This window comes from Hipposideros armiger, unplaced genomic scaffold, assembly GCF_001890085.2.
Source record: "Hipposideros armiger isolate ML-2016 unplaced genomic scaffold, ASM189008v1 scaffold_16, whole genome shotgun sequence".
In the NCBI taxonomy this organism is placed as follows: domain Eukaryota; kingdom Metazoa; phylum Chordata; class Mammalia; order Chiroptera; family Hipposideridae; genus Hipposideros; species Hipposideros armiger.
In genome coordinates, this window is record NW_017731366.1 from 5282989 (window position 1) to 5306084 (window position 23096).

General features: G+C 40.7%; 1 protein-coding gene across 2 annotated transcripts in view; it reads left to right on the forward strand.

The window, feature by feature from the left end:
- Nucleotides 1-23096, forward strand: part of PLCH1 (phospholipase C eta 1) — a 230467-nt gene that overhangs the window by 174322 nt on the left and 33049 nt on the right. For both annotated transcript variants that reach the window (XM_019627783.1, XM_019627778.1), the window contains 4 exons: nt 568-688; nt 4824-4995; nt 9785-9892; nt 21567-21728. In XM_019627783.1, the coding sequence (XP_019483328.1) occupies nt 568-688; nt 4824-4995; nt 9785-9892; nt 21567-21728 (563 nt within the window). The remainder of the gene's footprint in view (nt 1-567; nt 689-4823; nt 4996-9784; nt 9893-21566; nt 21729-23096) is intronic.

The following is a 23096-nucleotide window of genomic DNA, read 5'->3' on the forward strand; positions in this document are numbered from 1 at the left end:
ACTTGAAGTGATTCAGTCATTTGCCGATAATTCATATTAATCTTGGCAGGGCCTGAGGATTTGAACTTAGGAAGTCAATGTTATTTTATAACTACTGTAGAATTAATAAAGTGGAAATAAATCTAAGGGAAACATAATGAGTTTAAGTGAACAATAATGAAAAACCCTGTTATGGATTTGAGAGGGTCACTGGGACTTATTAAAAGGCCTTAATAAACTGAAGAAGAAGTAAAATTAAAGAAACAACCTGTTAAGAAATGTCACTATCCTGGGTACACTTGATTGGATTTAGATCACTTTCTAATGAGAGTTCTTGGTAAATGCTAAGCTGCTTATGAGTATGACATCTTTGTTAACTTTAAGCGCAAAAACCCCCAAATTATTTATAATCTTTAAGTCCTTATTCTGATAAATATGCCAGTATACCCATTTCTCTGTTTGACATCTTTGTCATGATCATAATATATATAATCTCAAATAATAAAATAATACTTGTCTGATGTTTCCGGAAATATTAAGCACCAGAAACTTTGGGTTGTTGATGTGAAGTTTTTTTTTTTTTGGCAGTTGACTGTTGGGATGGTCCAGACGGAGAGCCGGTCGTGCACCACGGTTACACTCTCACTTCAAAAATTCTCTTCCGAGATGTTGTGGAGACCATCAACAAGCATGCCTTTGTGAAGAACGAGTAAGTGTAGCACCACCTGGGCGGGAGCTAAGCTACTCCAGCCCACGGAGCCCTGCCTGATGTAACGTGGCTACAGAAGCACACGCTCTTCCTTGGCACCTGCATCTCCTTTCTCCTACCCTAGTTTTCTCCTTCCTTCCCAACAAAACATTGTGAACAAATAATATGGGCTCCATGTACACACTTTCTTTTGCTCCATTTATTCTTTCTCTAGATGTTGCCTCCACAAAACATGGTCTTGCAAAGAGTGAGCTGAAAATTTCCAAGCCCGGGGTGTACAGAGTATCTATAGTCTGGAAACCCAGGTTACTATACAGCAGTTTATTGATATTACAAGGTGGGATTAAAAAAAATACGGTGAATGTTTAATTTTAAAAAATTTTATTACAATAAAAGACACATTGCCATGAATCCCTCTCAAAAGACTCCCCTTCGCTTCGAACACACTTATCCCATCGTTCTTGACACTTTCTGAAGCAGTTCCAGAAGTCCTCTTTCGTGAGTGTCTTTAGTTGAACTGTCATGGCTGCCTCGATGTCCCAAATCATTTGACTTTGGGGAAGAGCCAGAAGTCGCATGGTGCCAGATCTGGTGAATAATGTGGATGAGGACACACCGTAATGTTTTTATTTAACAGAAATTGCCATACCAGAAGCGATGTGTGACATGGAGCGTAGTCACGATGGAGGATGAAGTAAAGACACTCATAAGAGAGGACTTCCAGAACTGCTTCAGAAAGTGGCAAGAACAATGGGATAAGTGTGTTCAAAGCCAGGGGGAGTATTTTGAAGGGAATTAATGGCAATGTGTCTTTTACTGTAATAAAATTTTTTTTAGTTGAATATTCACCATATTTTCTGATCATACCTTGTATATTACAATACAGTAAAATAATATCTAGGTTTCCAGACTTGCTGGATGTCCTTTATATGCTAAAGTGTCTAGCATCCTTATGTGATTTGACCCCTCTTTTGTAGTTGATAATGGTGACTATTTTCTCACCAATACTTGCTCTTTTTTTGTTTCCATTTTAACATTCTCTCCTCCAATGCTGTCATTGCTCCACTCTCCTTTTGTGGCCTATAGTCTTCTATTTCCTCACTCCTTTAATAGTTAATTTTTCCTATGTGGTCTACCTTTCTGGTTATTTGTCTAATTACATGTCCAGATCTTTTCCCTTAAGTTAAGAGCTATACAGAAACATTCTTAGTAAAAATTCATCTGAGTATCCCATAGGTACCTCAAAATCAATAAATGTTTTTATTTGTTCAAGTATCTATTCAGATGTTTAATGGCACCTACTGGAAGCCAGGAATACTGTAATAGGTGCAGGGAGCCACACACTAAGCGAAAGATAAGACTCCTGCCATCATTGAGCTTGTATCCCAAACTGAACTTATCACCATCTCATTTTGCCAAATCTCCTCTCACTCGGCTCTTTTTCTTTTATTTATTTTTTTTCCTTTATAGTTAGGGAGTAGCAATGTCTACCAGTGGCTTCAGCCAGAAACTGGGAGTTATTCTAGAGTTAGCCAATTCTTGTCAATTCTACTTCCATTGATCTTTTGGCTCAATTGCCTTCTCTTCATTTTCACCTTCCCTTTTGTTCATCCTCCACACGGGTGCACTATTTCTCTTTCTGAAAGTATAAGCATGATGTTGTAAGTCTTGTGTTGAAGTCCTTCAGAAGCTCCCTGTAGTTCAGTCATGTCTTCTATACCCTTCAGAGCCTGACTTCTTCCTCCTGTTCCAGTGTCTTCTTCCACCATTGCTCCACAGAGACATAGGCTTCTGCCTTCATTGACTGTCTTTCGGATTTCCCAGTGAGCCCAGTTGTCCACAATTCCTTACCTTTGCATATGCTGTGCGCTCTACCTGGAACACCCTTCTCCGTGATTCCACCTGCCTAATTCCTGCTCATCCCACAAGACTCCTTAAGCGTTGTTCCTCTGGCAAACTTACTGATACCACCAATTGATTGAAAAGCTGCTTTTTTCTGTTCTTAGCACCTTGAGCATATTTCTATCATATCGTATGGCTCCCTATAACAATTTTTGGTTGCTTGCCTTATTTTAAGTCCTTTAAACCATGAACTCATTGAAAATACAGGGCTACATCTTATTCATTCTTTATTGCCGAGCACATGCCTGCAATACACTTACCAGACAGCCAGGAAATGATTTTTGAAACAAAGGAAGCAAATTAAAATTGCAATTTCATGAAATTAATCTTATAAATGTTAGTAGCCTTTGAATAATATTTGGTCTTGTCATTAATTAATCATGAGGTTAAGAGGCACTTCTAATGAGAAACACTGCTGCACAGCTGGTTGAGTTTATGGTGTCTTGTATATGGATGAATGTCGAGTACTGATGTCTGATGTATCTCTGCTACCCTGATTGCTACTAGTCTCAGGATTGCTAGTAGTTGAAGGAATGGTTTTGCCCTTTCTTTCCCAATATGTGAAATAGAATGCTGAGAAAACCTGCTACTTATGTACCTCTGAAGAGCCTCTGGTGACTTAATAGCCCTTACTTCAAGTTTGGGAATCCTTAGGAGAAAAGCATTTCAAATTAAAACAGTTAATAAGCTGCTTTAGCACATTTTAAAGGTTGAGTCTTTTTCTGTTCTTTCTTAAACTTCAGTTGCATCTTTATACCAGGAATTTTCCACCTTGGCACTACTGACATTTTGAGTCAGAGAACTGTTGGTTGTGGGGAACTGTCTTGTGCATGTAGGATGGATAAGAGCATCTCCAACTTCTATCTACTAAGTGCCAGTAGCACCCCCATATTGTGACCACCAAAAATGTCTTCAGGCATTGACAAATGTCCCTTTGCAGTGTGTGTGTGTGTGTGTGTGTGTGTGTGTGTGTGTGACATTGCCCCATCCCCTGTTGAGAAGCACTGCTTTACACTAAACACGTGTAACGCTAATAGACTTTTTATAAACAGATCAATAATTTAAAAATTCATTGTTAGGACTCCATGATGTGATTGTATCGACAACTGAGGGTTGCTAGTTTGTTGTTGTGTTCCTCTTTTTTCTAACACTCTGGATAAAACCCATGTGAAGACCCAAGAGCAAACAGATTAGAGTCAGATAACCAAACCAACTTCGGTCATGAAGTCTCATCTTGTATATTACCTCTGGCATCAGGTTTTACTAATGAGGATAGAATATAATTTTAGGAGGTCACAGCCTGTATTGTGGAGCTTATGCTTGTTATACAAGCCCAGAAATAAATTTTATTTCCTCCACATGGATATGTTAAGCAATTTAAATATTGGTTTGTAGCGCTGGAAAAAAATATATTGCCTATTCCTTGGAAGACATTGATGGAAAACTAGAAAACAAATAAAAATAAACCCGAATTGGAAGTCATTTCTCATTCTGAGGAAAAAACAAAGTCAGAAGAGGGGTAATATCATGTAATCAGGCCTGGTTCCCCTTCTCCCTTGGCCACCACCTCCTCAGGCTGTCTTTGATAGTCACTTTTCTCAGATCTTGCATTCTCTACGCAAAAACCTGAGTGCTGGTGGAGAGTGAATACTTGACTTTATTTTTTCCCCCTGAAACTAAAGACTAGTATATAATTCAATACAAATGATTTTGAAATGCCTGACATACAATGCTATAAAACAAAAAATTCCATTATGGTATTTTATACTTAACAGTAATTTCCAAGTTGGGACTGATTATATATTTGCAAGTAAATATCTGCATTTAATAATATTCAGTGGTCTTAGCTGTTTCTAGACTTTTGAGTAAAAATAACACAAAGCTACATTATGAGTTTTGTTTCTTTAGGCTTCTCATCTCTCTTAAAATGTTCTCTGTTTTAAAAGAGACATTGTATGTACCATTTATTTTCTGTGATAAGCCGTCCCATATGAATTGATATATTGTTCAGCCGTTATACCTGGCAAAGTGTATTTGCTCAGAGGAGGGTTTTTTGTTTTTTGTTTTTTAAATGCGTATGTGATTTTTCTCACTTCGAAGCATTTTAATCATCACCACTCTCACAAGTACTGTTACTAGGATTGCAATAACATAATGAATACAGGACGTTTTTCCAAACTCCCTTGGAGTTGCCTGTACTCGATGCCCTTAGACCGTGTTGCTGTTCTTGCAGGTTTCCGGTTATACTGTCTATTGAAAACCACTGCAGCATCCAGCAGCAAAGGAAGATTGCTCAGTACCTGAAGGGAATATTCCAGGACAAGCTGGACCTCTCATCTATCGACACGGGAGAAACCAAGCAGCTTCCGAGCCCTCAGAGTCTGAAAGGCAAAATCCTGGTGAAGGTAATTAATTACCTGAGGGAACACGATAAAAGGCATTGATGATCAGCGAAGGCCTCCCTTCCTGAAGGACTAAACACTGGTTTATCAAGAGAACACTAATTCGAGTCCATACATGAAGGGTTGTCTAGATTTGTGTGTGCACCTTGCTCCAATGTATTTATAGTCATACCTTGAGAAAAAGCTTGTTGTTGACTGACCGCATATTCTAGGATTTGTTTTTATGAAGGGAGCACATCAGTACTATAAGCCAGCTGTTTACTGTTTTAGTCTGTAATGGTTTATGCTGGAGAACTATGTGTGTATAGGAGTGTGGGGTACAAGGGAGGTGAAGGCTCCTATGTCCATATCTGAAAGTGTCTCTTTCATATTCATTTCTCCCATTTCAAGCTCCAATAACTGTCAAAACAAAACAAAACAAAAAAAGTCTTCACGGTTGAGCAGCCTGGGTTATGTAAGTGGGAAGAGCTCGCTTCAAAGAGGAGCTCAGGCACAGACATAATGCCCCACAGGACTCGCGTGTATGCGAAGGAGCAGTCAGTGACTGGCATATTTTATTAACAGATTTTCTGAGTGGGGGTGAGGGCTCTGTACTACCTGCAATGAATATTATTAATGCAAGGAATAGACAGAAAGACATTTCCTGGAGACTTTAGATCACTGACTTTTTGATTTTACTTAATTCCAGTTAATTTTGTGTGTTTGGACTAAAAGCATCTTGGATAGTTACATTATTTTGAGACCAAAAACCTAAGGAAGAGCAGTATTAATAAACTGAGTTATATTTTACCTGAAAGAGGTATGTACAAAAATCCAAACATCACACAGGAGGCACAAAAACAATCAAGGAAATGGTTTCATTTCACAGCAAGACTTTAAGGGGAGGGGGCAGTAAATGGGAAAGATATATAAAGTAGTCATCTTTGGAATTGGTCAAAACCTGTTTTTCCATCAGTTAAATGCAAATTAGAGACTGAATCCATCAAAGAGGTGTTATTGGGCATTTGTATGTGTGAAAGCATTTTGAATAAAAGCTCCAAATAATGCAAGAGATAACAGTTAATTTTCTTGAAGTCTTGCTAAAATGAACTCTTGTGAATACTGATTGCTGGGCTAGAAATCTGTTACCTTGATCGCGTTGTAAATGTTTCCATGTTTCCTGAATCATTTTTAGCCAGCAGTTAGAAGGTTAAATGCAGAATAAGTCCAGTTGATTGAAATCCTTCCATTTTGGACAGTGGAACTTAAGGTAGATATTGATATGAACTGAGTCCCTTTTACATAACTGGACTTTGGTCATTTGCTGATGGGCACCAGGATGAGTTGGAGCCAGAAGCTCGGAGGCACCGGAAGGAGTGGCTGCAACGTGAACTAGGAGTATTTCAAGGCAGCTGAGGTCCATTTGCAGGAATAACATTCTTCAGACTTGAAGATTTCCCAGATCTATGGACCAGTATGCTCCCATTTAAATAAGAACAAGGGAACCGATTTTCCTATGTTCTTTTAGCAGCAGAGCTATCTCTGATCCCCAAAGTGCATTTGAATGGCTCTTTACCACTTTGGAGGCTGGCAAGTTGTTTACTATAACTATAACACATACACACCTAGTTTTCCATATTGCTGAAGGAAACCTTGACTATCTGGTCCAAGGTTCCTACTTTTACAGATGTGAATCACAGAGTTATCACTCTCCTGGGGCCATGCAACTTGAAGCTGAGAGGTGGCTTTGGTTCTAGTTTCTACCAATATTTTCAGAGACCATGGATGAATTAATCTAATTCCTGAGTGTGACTCCTGCATGAAATAGTGTGCAGATCAGAAAGGGACCCCTAGAAGACGCCTGGGTCCTTTCTCATTTACACCTACATTGGACCGTGGTTAAGTTCGTTATTACATAAGATTCTACCCAGGTTTATTCCATCATTTCCTTTAGGAGTAACACTGTTGATAAGAGGTATTAGGAAACAATGTTCTGTTGTGTTGTTTTTCTTCCAATCTGTCTGGATAAAGTTGAGAACTAGGATTGTGGAAAAGTTGTCTTAAAATGTGGCCCTCATGTCTGTTCATTAGGTTTAAAAGGATTGAGAATGAGGGCACCTTGTGGATGCTCTGAGAAGTGATCTCTCTCTCTCTCTCTCTCTTTCTCTCTCTCTCTCTCTCTCTCTCTCTCTGTGTCTGTCTCTTTCCCTCTCTTTCCCTTTCCCTTTCTCTCTCCCCCACTCCTTCTCCCTCCTCCCTCTCTCCCTCTCTCCCTCTCTTCCCCTCTTCCCTCGCCCACTGCCACACTTAAATGAAGGGCAGCTGAAGCTGTGTCCCTGCCCTATGCTCAGTACTACGTACTCATCACGGCGCCCCTGTCCTTGTTGTCCTGTGCTATCAGGACCATCTGTATCACTCAAAGACTGTTATTCCTTACTTGACGATGTTATTTCTCATGTGTCTTAGCTCTGTTCTGCTGAAACTTTAAAAAATATATTGGCTTGGATGCTGTTTCCAAAGAGGAAGTTGCCGTCACTGCATTTAAAATGTCTTGTGTACAGGCCCATCCCTGTGTTTTGAGGAGGCCCTTCACAGGGGCTGGCGATGCCAGACATTTGCTTTTGCAGCCTTTCTTAGAGCTAGGGTGTGGGCACATGATCTAGTGAGTGGGACCAGCCAGAATCCATCCTAGTAAAGTGTGGAGGAAGTGGTGGCAGCTACATTTAGGGCCCATGGGCAGCATTTCTGGCAGTAGTTCCTGGTTTCTATTGTATGGATAAGAGAGTAGAAAGCTGTGCTTAGTTGTGTTGGAAATGGTGTCTTCAGGTATTCGTTCTGCTCTATGATTTTGGTTGGTGAATGTATTAGTTATAGCTGCATAACAAATTACCCCAAAATTTAGCATCTTAAAACAACAAACATTTGTTATCCCATGATTTCTGTAGGTCAGGAATCTGGGTGTATCTTAGCTGGGTCCCCTGGTCTGGATGTCTCATGAGGCTGCAATCAAGGTGTCAGCTGGGGCTGCCATCATCTCAAGGCTCTCTTGGGAGGGGCTGCACTTTCACTTTAGTGGTTGTTGGCAGGTTTCCAGTCCTCAGAGGCCATGGGTTAGAGCCCTCTCTCAGTTCCTGTCCTGTGGGCCCCTCCATAGTACAGCTCACATCAAAGCAGAGAGTGAGAACAAGAGAGAAAGAGAGTTTTCTAAGAGAGGAGTGGGGTGGAAGAGGCAAGCAAGAAAGAAGCCACAGTCTTTCTGTAGTCAAATCTCAGAGGCGACATCCCATCACTTTTACTGTATTCCATTTGTTAGAAGTGGGTCCCTAGGTCCAGGCCACAGTCAAAGGGAAGAGATTACAGAAGGACATAAATACCTTCTATGGTGGAGGCTGCCCACCACAGTGGCTTTGGCCACTTAGCCTCAAGGTTTGTTTCTGACCCCACACCAACCTTCCCTAGGGGATTCTGGGCGCCAGTTCAATTTCCTGTTCTGCTGCCAAGTAAGATGCCTTACTGATGCACATGGTTAGATGCCATAGAAGCCTTTATCAGGCTCCTGGGAATTGCCCTCTGCCACTGCTTTTTATTTACTTTTGCTTTTTCTGAATATAAATTGAGAAATGTAGAAAAGGAGAAAATAACTATCATTCATAACACTGTTAGTCAGAGATACCTACTCTTAATAATCGACCATATTTCTTGCCAGAGTTTTTCCTTGAGTTTTTATGCATCATTGGTGTTATATTATGTATATAATTCTGTAACTTGAGCTTCTTACCATTTTATTATAAGAATTTCATCTTGTTAAAAAGTCCCTGATTTCTAACGTGTGTGCTGGTAAGTGGTCGTGAAGAGCATGCTCTGACTGGGCAGCAGCCTCAAATCATTGTCTGTGACAGAGGGGCTTATAAGTGAAGAGGGACACAGCCAGTATGTGGCAAAGGGTACATTTAACCTGCTTAAAACATCCTGCTCTTAAGGGCATGGGATAGAGTGATGCTTATTATGATGAGTCCTATATTCTCAAAAAGAAACCTGATTTTTTACTGTAAGTATAGTGTCCCTAACCATCTATATCTAATTAAAAGTAATTAAACTGCCTTTTCTTGAAAGTCTCTTCTCCCTTGTTTTGCCCATAATTCAAATGATCTGCTTTCTAGTCAGTCTGAAGTAGTGTTGGTCAAAGGATAAGACATTTTAAGGGCCGGCTGAGTGGCTCAGTTGGTTAAGAGCTCGCCCAAGGGTGTAAGCTCTGAGCAACAGCGGTTTGAGTCCCGGCCTGAGCTGAGCTGCCAACAGGTGGCAGGATGGCTCAGCTAAAAAAAAAGATATATTTTAAAAATGATTTTAATTGTAAAATACAAATGATAAAATTTACCTGCCATCTTAACCATTTTAAGTGTACAGTTTAGCAGTGTTAAGTACATTCACATTGCCATGTAACCAATCCCCAGAACTCTTCACCTTGTGAAACTAACTCCATACCCATTAGACAACTCCCCACAGCCAGGGTAACCACTATTCTACCTTCTGTCTTTATGAATTTGACTCCTCTGGGTACCTCATATAGGTGAAACCACATAGTATTTGTCTTTTTGTGACTAGGTTATTTCACTTAGCATAATGTCCATAAGGTTCATCCATGCTATAGCATGTGTCATAGTTTCCTTCCCTTTTATGGTTGAATAATATGCCATCATATGCATAGACCACATTTTGTTTATTCATCTGTCAGTGGACACTTGGAATGTTTCCACCTTTTGGCTATTGTGAGTTTATTTTCAGTTTCAAGTCATGTTTTGTTCCATTTCAGGGTAAGAAGTTGCCTTATCACCTTGGAGATGATGCAGAGGAAGGGGAAGTTTCCGATGAAGACAGTGCAGATGAAATTGAAGACGAGTGCAAGTTCAAGCTCCATTATGTAAGTTACAGGCTTGGCTGTAATTTTTACCCTCAATGTGCTGTGGTAAAAATTGCTGCTGTGTTGGAATCCTCACAAACATCGTGGCTCTAGTGTAAAAAGGATATTGGTTGAAAGTTACTTTGTGTGCCGCCGCACAGACACCAAAATGTTTATTGAGTGAGTGAGGCAAGGATTCTCATGACTTTGAGTTGGAAGGAATGGTAGTGATGGACCCATCTGACCCTTTCTCCAGGGACAAATCCCCTCCTATTACAACTTGGGCGAAACTCAAATTGTGGTTAGGAATGTCACTGTCTTTGAAATAAACTGGCTTTAGCATTGTCTCCCTGCCTCCCACTAGCAGCCCCGCCATGCTGCCTAGCAAAGCTGGCTCGCAGACCCCGCTGCATATGGGTCTGCCTGTCTAGGTCTGCCCATACTCATCCTAAGAAAATGTACCGTGGGACAAAGGATTTCCAAACTCTTTCAGACATGGGATTCTTGCCTTACTCTTTAATTTGCCACAACCTAAATAAAATGGTGTAGACTAATTTGTCACCTGCATGGCACTTCAGACCCCTGTCCTAGATCAAGGAGCTGCCTTTCTAGAAAAGCACCATTTAGCCAGGTAGTCCAAGGGAAATGCAAGCCTAGGGAAGTGTAAGGCTGAAAGAGATACCCACGCCCACCATGGGTGGCTAGGATTCCTTGACCTCCTGCTCCCCACCTCCACCTTCTACAACTCATGGGATTGCCAGGATTACATGACAACCTGAAAGTAGCAGTTGCTTCTGTTAGTTTGTTATAGGGTTTACAATTGTATTTATGTAGAAAAGGGGTATTCCTCTAAATATCAGGACTATTATTCTGCCATCTAAAAAACAGGGAAAAAAATGTATACATTCTTTTAATTTACATCATTGCCCTGAATTCAGTTATAACTTTGTTAAAAACAATCTGTGCTCTTCTAGATTATAGTAGCTGTGCTGCCTTCCTGTAGGTACCAAAAGGGGCTGGCATCATTTTCAAAGGGGGCCAGAGCTTGATGACAGCTGAAGTCTCAGTAGACACTGGATTGTGGCTTTAATGCACTTGAAAAGGGATGAAGTGGAGAAGATTCAGCTTGAAGTGAAAAAGGAAAATTACCATCTGTATTAATCTGTTGCCTTTAATAATTTATCTTAGCGCAATTAACTACCATTCACAAATAGCCCTATAGTTTTAGAAAATTAATCTAAATAGATTTACATAAGTGAAATACAGTTAATATTTTAAATAGTTTCTTATTTGCTCTTCTAAGGATTTACTGTTATACTTTTTTTTTTAAAGATTTTATTGGGGAATTGGGGGAGGGAACAGCGCTGGGGAATCAGGGAAAGAGAACAGACAAGTTGCTGTCCTTTTGTTCTTCAGCCTAGTTGTGGAGGATGTTGCTTCACTGGCCCATTTTGGTATTATTATTGAGCTCTTGGGTGAGGCAGGTTGGTCGCCGGCCATTGGACGGCCACTCATGGCCACTCATGCTGGCTACTGACCACTCACGGTAGCTTACTACAGCCCATTGCAACCCTACTGCAGCCTACGCTGTCGCCAGCGACTCACAGCAGCCTAGCTCCAGGTTGAGCTGTTGTTCACCATCTTAGCTGTAGAGAGCACAGCGTCACCAGCCCATGTGGGATCTTAACCAGCAGTCCTGCTGCTCAGAGCTCGAGCTCCCAAACCAACTCTTAACCAACGAACCACTCGGCCGGCCCTTATTTATTTTTTTTTAATTAATACTTGTGATTATGGGTAATTTAGCTCAAATTTTTCAGCTTTATTTTATAAACCAGGTTTTTGTTTCTGATTTTCAGTACCTTTCCATCTTGTTTCCCATATCTCTTTGTTGCTAGCCTCAGAGTAGTCTGCCATTTGAAAACAGGGAACTGGGAACAGAGGTTCGACTAAGTTATGTGTTTAGGGAATGATGTTTTTAGTGAAAATGAGTGGTGGAAATTTAACTACTATCACAATATAGTCATGTATTGCTCTGAGTAAAACCCAAGTTGTGTTTTCTAAATCCACCAACTTAATATAATTTTTCCCTAATGTCAGTGAGCCTTCTAACTTTCTAATTGAAATGTCTATTATTATAAAATAGAATTAACTGTGGTTTTATAGAAACAAATCAGTAATTCCACTGTAAGAATATCCAACTGAGTTCCTCTCATCTTCAAAGTCTCTTTGTTGGTTTCTAGGAACCCAGACAAGTAGGTAATTTTGAGCATGATTTCATAAAAACAGTCGTGATATTTAATTTTGATTCTTTGATTTGGGACTAAGTGAAAGTGGAGAGCACCTTAACTGTAGAATTTTACACGTGTCTTTTAGATTTTCGGAGAGAAAATACATAAAGAAACCAACATTCCAGTGGAAATCTATAAAGCTTTCACTCTATTTTTTCAAATGTTTTTTCTCTATTTTTGAGCTTTTCTAAGAAAAGGGCATGCTGTATTTAGGAAGCCAAAGTGTTATCCTGTAATCAGTCAATTTATAGTCTTATTGTCAGCAGAGGGCTCAAATGCATCATTTGAGTGTCAGATGTAATTGCCTGATCTAAAACTAATGCTTGATCTTCTTTCTGCATAAGAGAACGTACTGTGCATCCTTATGCGAAACCAATAATTACCTTAGAAGTCCTTAACCTCAGTTTTAATGCAACAGGATGTGGTTAGATTGATAAGTTATATCTGAATTATTGCAATAAATAAAGATTTAATGAACACTGGAATACTAACTCACGAGGCTTATGGAAGATTTATGGCACATTCAACAAATTTTTACTCATGATGTAGGTGTTGGGGGCATATATCAGTACACAGCACAGAGAAAAATCTTTGCCTTCATGGAGTTTGTACATTAATGGGAGAAGGGGGAGATAAACAAGAAATAAATAACATCTGTAGTGCAAGTGCTGAAGGAAAGAAAGGAGGGAAGAAGTGTCGAAAGTGTGTGTACGTGAGGGGTCTATTGAAGCTTTAGATGGGATTGGCCGTCCAGGAAAGGTCTCACAGAGAAGGTAACCTGTGAGCAAAGACCTGAGAGAAGTGAAGAGTTAGCCATGTTGGTATCTGGGAAAGAATGTTCCAGACACAGGGAGTAGCAATTGCACAGGCCAGAAGCAGGATCTGTGGCTCACCCAGCATTGCCCTGTGTTAGAAGCAGAGTAGGAGGCAGGACCCTCAGACAGGTCTTCTCTCTTCCTAGTCTGCTATTATTTCTAACTAAGGGATTCAAACTACCCTACAAGTTTTTTGCATATGCAGTAAGTGCTTTCTTGTTGTTGAGTTCATTGAATCCTTCAAACTTCTGCCTCATACTATTTTGTGGCTTCAGCCATAGAGAAAATCTGACTTGTGATGTATAAGCCACAGGGTAAAGCCAGTGTGTTCAGTGACCCAGGACTCATACAGCTCAAAGACACAGGGGACAATTTCCTTTTTGATCACAGTGCAATTATCTAACCGGTTTGAATCAGTGAGGCCAGCTCACTATTATTCATCTTTATGGGGTCCTCTAATGTCATATGCCTTACAGACTTTCCACCCCCATATTTCAACTTCACTGATTATTTCCTCTTCTGAGTAATTCAGCATCTTTTTTTCCTACACGCTCTGCATCTGTGTAGCCAGCCTCTTCTTAAGCACAAATATCAGCTTGCTCTCTCCTATTTGAAGCTCATCCCCTTTAAACAACTTTTAAATGAGCCCTAGGACAGTAACATGTAGCAACTTGTTTTATTACACTAATACCCTAAAACTATTATTCAGTCTGTGTGCATATCTTACACTAAACACTCATTGTTTTCTCTTTTCCCACTCCCTTAGCTATGAATTCATCTTCTCTCCTAAGTGACTTGTTTTATGATTTGAATCATTTTAAGAAGGATTATGGTTCTTGTTGGCTTCCGAGTTGTCAGCACTCATAGAAGGGATGAGTTACCTCATGAGGTTGTGAGGTTTTGCTCCTGAAAGTGTTCACCCACAGGCTGGCATGATGTTGCATCCTGGCAACAAGGGGTGGGGAATGGACGAGGTGATCTGGAAGATCTCTGGAAGATTCCAGTAGTTTCTAGTACCTGATAGGCTTCTGCTACCTTGCCAAACAGTTAAGGTAATGGACATTTAAGGTCTAACATAGTGTATATATTACAGTCACGCACCACATAATGACGCTTCTGTCAACCTGGACTGCATATATGAAGGTGATCCCATAAAATTATAATGGAGCTGAAAATTTTCTGTCACCTAGTGATGTAGTCATGGTAACATCATAGTGCAACATGCTACTCACGTGTTTGTGCTGATGCCGGCATAAACAAACCTAATGTAGTGCCCTCTTATAAAAGTATAGCACATACCAGTAAGTACAGCACATAATACTTGATGATGAGAATAAATGACCGTATTACTGGTTTATGTGCTATACTTTTTATTGCTGTTTTGGAGTGCACTCTTTCCACTCATGAAACAAAGTTTATTGTAAACAGTATGCCGTGTTATGCTGGTAGCAGCCTCATATACCCTGTTTACTGCATCTCTCTTGATTGCCTCATTTTCTCTTGTACTTGCTTTAATCTCATGTCGTTTTGTACAGTAAGATGTTGTATAGGCTTATAGCCTAGGAGCAATAGGCTGTACCATAGAACCTGCGTGTGTAGCAGGTGACACCATCTACATTTGTGTGAATACACTCTGTGATGTTCACACAATAACAAAATCACCTAATGATGCATTTTTCAAAATGTGTCCCCATTGTTAACCAGCACATGACTGTATACATATATACATACACACACACACACACACACACACACACACACACACACACACACACATATATTTTTTTTTTCCCCTTGTATTTCAAAGTTATGGTCTTTTGGGAGCTGCAATTCCTAAAGACAAGTCTACTACCAGTCAAAGTTTTCTTCCCTTGTTGGTAATCTGTCTTTCTATCCTTGTTCTGTACTTTTGCTATTAGCTGACTAGGAGTGGATTGATTTAGTTATTTTCTTAGCACTCCTATTAGACAGCTCATATTTTCTTTCATTCTAGGAAATTCTCAGGCATTTTTTCTTTGAATATTGTTTCTATGCTACTTATTCAGTCTTTTTTTGGAAGTCCTATTAGATTTAGGTGGGAACCTCCCATGCTATTCTCTGAACCTCTTAATTATTCTTTAATGCTTTATCTCAGTGCTGACTTCTGGGTACCATTTACAGTATTATTTTTCAGTTTATTAATTATCTCTTTGTGTCTGGTCTAGAGTTTATTCCAGCTATTGTTCTTTTAATTTCAATACTATACTCTTTATTTACAAAATTTAATCTTGGTTCTTTTTCATAGACACTTGTTTTATTTGCATTATTTGGCTTCTTAGCTTTTTGGTTTTTTATGAGGCTATTTCTTCATATCTTTGACCATCTAAAATATTAATTTTTAAAGGGAAAGAGTGAATTCCCATTCCATGCACTGATGTTTCTGTTACTCTGTCTTGGCATTACTTTTCCTCATAGTTTTAGAATTTGGGGTTGAAGGTTCAAGTTTGAATGGAATGTTTTTTTTCCTTTCCATTCTCTTCCTTTTTGTTTCACCCTTTCTATCTAGTGGGTTTGGGATTGCTTCCACCTGAACTCTGAGCACCTCCCACCCATGCCCCATATTCCTAATTGGACCTTTTATTGATGGTTTGGGTCTCTCTGCCCCTGCAGTTATTGAAGACATCACTGATCTAACCATCAAGCAAACTGGCAATTAGGTTTTTTTATTCTTTTCATATTAAATTTTATATCTTCTACACAATAGATTTTTAATGCTTCCTGTTATGAGCAAATATACTACCACAGCTTTCTTCACCATCTTGGTGTCATGTCGTGAGACCACCTTGAATCTCCCACAGTATGGGGTGTACCTTTCATTTCTATTACACTATAAGATATGAATTCTTGGCCATCTCTACCTGCTTTGAATGTAGAGCTCAGCTACATTTATCATTTGCAGTGATTTTGTTTATTTTTGACCCAGATTATGACTTTTCTCTCTTTTTTTATTTCTTTTATCATTGAAGCAGTAGCAAACTTCAAAATATGAATGTACAGCGTCATGTATAAATGCACATGTATGCACAGATGCACATAACCTGACTTACATTCATTTTGGACTGTATTTTTCTTTTTCTTAAAGTATATAAAGAATGTTTGCTCTAATAAGATTTTAAAATGTATGCTTAACAACTCTAAAGGAACATTACTTTTTGCTACTTTTCTGACACTGTACTCTTATTTTTTTATACTTAGCTAAACTAGTTTTTAAATACCTCTTGAGCTCTAAGCACCAGCAGTATGCTAACGACTTTACTTGCAGTATTTCATTTTATTCCCATAACCATGGGGATAGGGTAGAAACCATCACCTCCATTATATTACAGATTAGGAAAATGGGGTTTGAAGGATGAAGTGACTTGTTCAAGATCATGGCTACATGAACTTTATAGAGTTAACTTTATAATTTATTAGAGTTTGATTTAATTAAGGAAATCTTAATTTTTTATTTTTTGTAAAGAATCTTGTTTCATATTACATAAGTTAGAGTTACATGAAGCTTTCTAGAAGATCCCTAGAACTACCATAATCTTTCTGGTCAATGTAATTAATTCAGATGAGGAAAAATACATGGGCCATCCTTGATTTCAGGGGTGATAATAATTGTGTATGACCCCTCAGACTTGTGTCTTTTGGGGAACTTCATCTAGCTGTAGAGACACAATTGCACTGGAAGCAAATAATGACTGGCAAACTTAAACTGTTATGTCATATGGTATTGAGTAGGTAGAATGTGATTTCAGAGGAAAGAGAGCTCAATGTGGGCTGGAATACCCAGGATGGTTTGGAGAGGGATCGTAGCATTCATTAAACACATGGGCTGCAAAACCAGACTGCCTGGATTCAAAGCTGGCTTTGCCACTTGCTAACTGTGTGACCTTGAGGAGCTCACCGGTCCCTCTATACCTGAGTTTCTTTATCCTCTGTTTCTAAATGGACAGCATACTAACACTTCACAATGTTATTGCAGCTCTCTCTCTGCCTGACTGCCACCTTCATAAGCTGCATTCACACGCCTGAGAAGAGGCTGTCCCCATTGGCTTTGACCTGTAGTAGTATTGTCCTCTCCTGGCCAAAACTGACATCTGTCCTGGAAAAGGGCCAGATCTACAATCCATGACATTGCACAAGCACATTGTGTGACAAGCAATAAAATCTTGTGAATCCTGATTTCCAAAATTCTCTCTTGATCTTCCTAAGGATCTCTACATGTAATTAAAAGAGCTGTTGCTATTTGAAAGCATCTTGAGACAAACAGCAAACAATAAAGATTTTAAATTCTGTCTGATTCTTACTGAGAACCAATCAAATCAATAGGCTCTATTATTATAAGAATAAGTGATTTCTCCCAGTTGGAAACACAAGTCATTCTCATCCTCTGCCTGGTTGCATAAGTTTAACTCTTGAATACTAAGAGAATGAAATAATTATTTAACTTTAAAAAAAAAAGGAAAAGGTTATCATGAGGGCTAAATAAGTCTATATCCTGTAAAGAACGCAGAACAATGCCTGGCACATGATTTGTGCTCAATAAGTGTTCAATGTCATCAATAAGAAGGATAGCAGTAGCAGCACGATTATCACTAACGCAAGTCCTGAGCTGGCCCTTGAGCAGAGGCAGGTGTTTTGAGGGAGCTAGCAGAGCAGACAGGAGATAGTAGAGGACTGGAGTAAATGGCTGAGTAGCAGCGACTCTTCAGCCCAAGACCTTCAGGTTATGGGCTTGGAAAGCTCTAATGCATTCATAAAGCGCAGCAAATATATAATGAGTGCCAAAAAATGTATACATATTTTTTTTTAAACTTTATTGGGGAACAATGTATTTTTTCAGGGAACAATGTGTTTTTTCCAGGACCCATCAGCTCCAAGTCAAGTTGTTGTCCTGCAATCTTAGTTGTGGAGAGCACAGTTCAGCTCCAACTCCAGTCACCATTTTCAATCTAGTTGCAGAGGACACAGCTCACTGGCCCATGTGGGAATCGAACCGGTAGCCCTGTTGCTCAGAGCATGCGCCCTAACCAACTGAGCCACCGGCTGCCGTTGTATACACATTTTAAGAAAGGAAAAACCAGTATTAAAAATTGTAATACTCAATATATACCAATAACAAAAGACGAATACAACTCATGTATGTACATTTTTTTGGCACCCATGGTATATTATCCTTCCTGCTCCAGACTCTGGCCTGGACAGAAAAAAGACATTTGGGGTGGGTGAGATATTCCAATGTTTTGTTTATCTGTTTGTTTGTTTGTTTAAAGCAAAGGTCCTCAACTTTGGCTGCACATTGGAATGACAGGAACTTTCAAAATTCCCAGTGCCCAATCCCAGCCCAGAGAGTCACGTGTAAGTGGGCTGGGTGTGGCCTGGGATTTTGGAACGCTCCAATGGTCAGAGCAGGCAGAGCACCACTGTCTGGGCGAGTCCCCGTTTACGCCTTAGGCCCCCTACCCCAGTTCCTCCCAGTTCCTGCTGCTTTCCAGCCTGGAGTGGTAGCCAGGGTTCTGGGCAGCCCTTTGGTTTTCCAGTGATCCTTTCATTTCACCCTGAATACAAAACACAAATGTATTTGTGTGTTTGATTTATTTATTTGTAGTAGTGATTCCTAGATCATGTACACCTCGCAGAAAATGGAATTGGGAACGGTGATTACTTTTCTGGTGGAAACTACTCTGGACAATATTAAAGGGCTGCCATCCTCCCTGCCACCCTGGCCCCCATCCACTCCCACTGGCTCCGGGAACAAAAGAGTAAGATGCCAATGGCTTTCAGCTGTGGTCCCTCATGCAGCTGCATGGTGGCTGACAGGTGTGAGGTCAAGTGACTCAGCTTTCTTTCAGTAGTGCTATTGGGTTCGAGGACTGAATGCTAATGTATTAATGAAACCTCAGCCACACATTTGTTTGTTTCTCTGTGGCTGCTAATATTTTTGTGCTGTAAATCACAGGGAAGAGAAAGATCAACAGGCAGACATGTCATTCCTTCTGCAATAACTCCCAGTGTTTAGAGGCTGCGAAGTGAATAATTATAGCCTTTGTATTAAGCATTCATCATTTCACCCGCACCAGTCAGCCTGGTTTTGTATTTTTAGCCTTGCTGTGCTGACATTGAAAGTGTTTGGGCATAATAGCCCCAGTTTATCTCTTCACTGTCTCTGACTCTATGCGCCCCTGGCCAGGGATAAAAACTGATGTGCATTTGGGACATTCTGTATGACTTGGGGACATGAGGTGCTCTTACACGGTTTCTCTTTTTGTCCTCCCAACAAATGTGCTCCCTGCCAGGCTCTGGGTCATTTGATCAAATGCACTGGGAGTTCTAGACCTGGGGTCCTTTTCTTGGATTCCCCTCTGACCTTCAGTGAAACCTACGATTTCCCACAGAGGGATGGTGGCCATATAGTTCCCAGGTGTCATATAGGAATAATGGTTGTTTAAAATATGAGCCTACTGGTGATTAACTTGACCCAAAGATTTATCTTTTTCTGTAACAGTGTAAAAGAGATGGCTGCAGCATTGTATGGTGAAATAGACACAGGCTTTTTTATTGGATGTCTTAGGTTCAAGTACCAAGCCAGCCACTTCATAGGCATGTGTGTTTGGACAAGTTATTGAATCTTTGTTGAATCTTCCTGCCTCTATATCATGATGAGTGACATTTGTCTAACCCTAGTGCTACCTTAAAGGGTGTTGGGCAGCTCCAATGAAGTGTCATTACATGATAGTGCTTTATGAGCCTTAGCACAATATAGTCCTAATTGCATTTTCTATATTTCCCTGTGCTTTTTTTCTTCCATGTTCACATGGTTACTTGTTCTCCTTGGTAATTTGTTTTCTTCATGCTTTTGCTCACGTTGGAATGCTGTAACCCTACTCTTTGCCAGGTTATCCACTCTTATTCACTGTAGTAGGTTGATTTGTTGCCACAGAAAGGTTTGCCCAAACCCTACCCCCGGTACCTATGAATGCAACCTTATTTGGAAAAGGGTCTTTGCAGATGTAATTAAGGATCTTGAGATGAGATCACCCTGGATTGACTGGATGGGCCTTAGAAACCCAGTGACAAGTTTCTTTATAAGAACAGGAGACGACATAGGCAGAAGCGGGGCGGGGCACACAGGAGAAGGCCACGTGAAAACTGGGGGGGGGGGGGGGGGGCGCGGGAGACTGGAGTTATTATTCTGCGCAAGCCGAGAAGTGCTGGGAGCTCGTGTCAACTGAAGGAAGCAAGGAAGGGTCTTTCCCTAGAGCCTTTGGGAGGGCGCATATCCCTGCTGACACCTGGATTTCATACTTCTGGCCTTTAGAACTATGAGAGAATACATTTCTTTTGTCTTAAGTGACCAAGTTGGTGGTAGTTTGTTACAGCGGCCACAGGAAACTAATACACTCATCTTTTATGTCTTGGCTCAGGTGTCCTGTGCTCCTGGAGGTCTCCTACCTTCCCAGGGCTGGGCGGGCTGCCCCTCCTCGTGTGCCCCCAATATCCCTTATATCTGTCTCTAATTGCCCCTGCTTGTATAATTATCCATTGATGTGGCTGTCTGTCTCCATGACACCGAGGAGTCTGTGACAGTGGGGCTGTGTCTTATTAATGTTTCTCACCTGCATGTAGCAGCTCAATACGTGTTTGTTATATGCAGAATGAATTTTGCTCTCAAACTCACTTTCATCTTTGTTAAATTCCATGCCAGCACGTTGGTCTCGTAGGCTCTTCATGCTTGTAGAAAGAACCCGTTTGTCTGGCTTTTCATCTGCAGCCCCTTTCCTCTGTCTGCACATGCTTCCCTGTTGATAATATTTCTGTAAAATACTATTCAAGCACTTGTCCACCCAGAGACTCGCAGAGACCTCATACCTCTTTCAAGTGCCTCCACCACCTGGTTCCACAGTGTTTCCAGCTCTGTCTGCCACTACCCTTCTCCAGGAAGAAAATTTGATTCCTGTGTTCGTAGAACATGCTTTCCAAATGTAAAACCTTAGAACTCTGGATGACAGGAAAGCCTTCTCTACATTGCTGCTGAAATCTTAATTACCATGCAGATGTTTGCATGGCATTCTTTTTCCCTCAGTGAAGGAAGGGATGTGTTTTAAGTAGCGGATTTTTGCTCAGGTTTCTCTATATGGATATAGAAAACTTAGCCTCCGGAAACCCTCTCTGGCCTTCTCTTTATTGAAAGCATGAAGTGGCATAGAGGGAAGGGCTTTGCAGTCCCAAGTTTGAATCCTGCATTGATTACTTGCTAGCTTTTTAAACTTGAGCAACTTACTTAATTTCTCTAAGCATCAGATTCTGCATCTGTGAAGTGGAAATGACAATAAGATTTTATAAAGTTCCTGAGGGTTGAATGCAGCCATAGTAATCATTATCTAAAGGGATTGCTATGTGTGTATGTGTGTGGGGGGAAGGACCAAGATGGTGCAATGAGCTTGACTTATTACAGTCAATTAAGAGAGAATCAAATTACAAAAACAATACTGGTTTGAGTGAAGGGTGTGTTCTAATTCTGTGTTTTCTTAAGGGAAATCATTTCCATTGCTTGATTCTTTGCAGAGTAACGGGACCACTGAACATCAGGTGGAATCTTTCATAAAGAAAAAACTGGAGTCACTGTTAAAAGAATCGCAAATTCGAGACAAAGAAGACCCTGATAGCTTCACGGTGAGGGCGCTGCTGAAGGCCACGCATGAAGGCTTAAATGTGCACCTGAAGCAGGTATACGCTCTCCTCTTGCACTTGTCCTTTGACAGGAAAGAGAAAGCAGGCCATACTTTGTTTCTGATCGTTTGTCGTGCGTGGAATGCTTCCCCAGTTTCTTCCATTTCTATCTTCCTACTGCTTGAGAAATAAAAATCTGTGGCAAAACGATGTGAGAAATAGTTAAGGTTGGATCAGTGGGAGTGAGGATGACAGGAGAAAGCCCAGCGCCCCTGTGCTTGCTTAAGGGAGTGGAGGCTTGAGCCTCCCGCCTCTCCTTGCTCGGTCAGCCTCCAGGCCCCGCTGGAACACTTCCTGACCGAGTCGCCCATCTGTCCACTTCCCTTCTCCTTCCTCCATGGCTGTGTTCCAGTCTAGGCCAGTGTCAGCTCTCACCTAGACTTCTCTTGCCCTTCTTCAGTCTAATCTCCACTCTGAAATCAGCAGGGTTCTTTCAAAATGCAGGTCTGATCACATCACTGTACTGTTCAGCATTCTTTGCTGGCTTCTCATTTTGCTTAGGATAAGTTACAAACTCTTTCACCAGGCTTCCAAGGGCTTGCATCATTGCATCCTTGCCCACCTCTCCAGTCTCAGATCTTTTTCCCTGTCACACACTGCCTTCCACAATGGTCACACTAGCCACCATTGTTTATATGCATGGCCTTCCTCACATTATGGTTCCTTTGCCTGGAATGCTCCATTTCTACATCTGTTCCAGCTAAGTCTTCCTCAGCCTTTTAAATTCCAGCTCCAGTGTGATGTTCTAAATGAGTCTGGCCTTGACCCCTGGATTAGGTGTGCTATCCCCTTTGTATTGCCCTCAGTAGCCTGTAATATCTTTTCTGAAGTTTTTTGAAATACATTTGCAATTACTTGTTCAATGTCTATCTGCCCAACTAGACTATAGATTCCATGAAGACAGGCACCATGTCATTCTCGATAACCATTATTGTGTTCTGACTTGTCTAGTGCTTGTAAATTAGTAAGACCCTCATAAATAATTGTTGAATGAATGAATGAATGGTGTGAATTATGGTTGAGATGTTTACTCTGCTTTCTAATAAAAATATCATAAATGGAAAAGGGACAGTAGGTTTATTGATGTTATCATTGCAGGGCATTGAGTGCATTTTTTTTCTGGCCCAGAGGACATCTATGCTTTCATTGCCTAAACTAATACCAGCCTTCCCTGCTATTACCCCCTGTCCTCCAGTGCTCAGGGCTCCACAGGCAGAGGGAAGGACATATGGGGCGACCATCCTTGGGTCTAAGTGAGCACATAGCATTGGTGATTACTCTCTAGACCAGCGGTTCTCAGCCTGTGGGTTGCGATCCCTTTGGGGGTCGAACGACCCTTTCACAGGGGTCGCCTAAGACCATCGG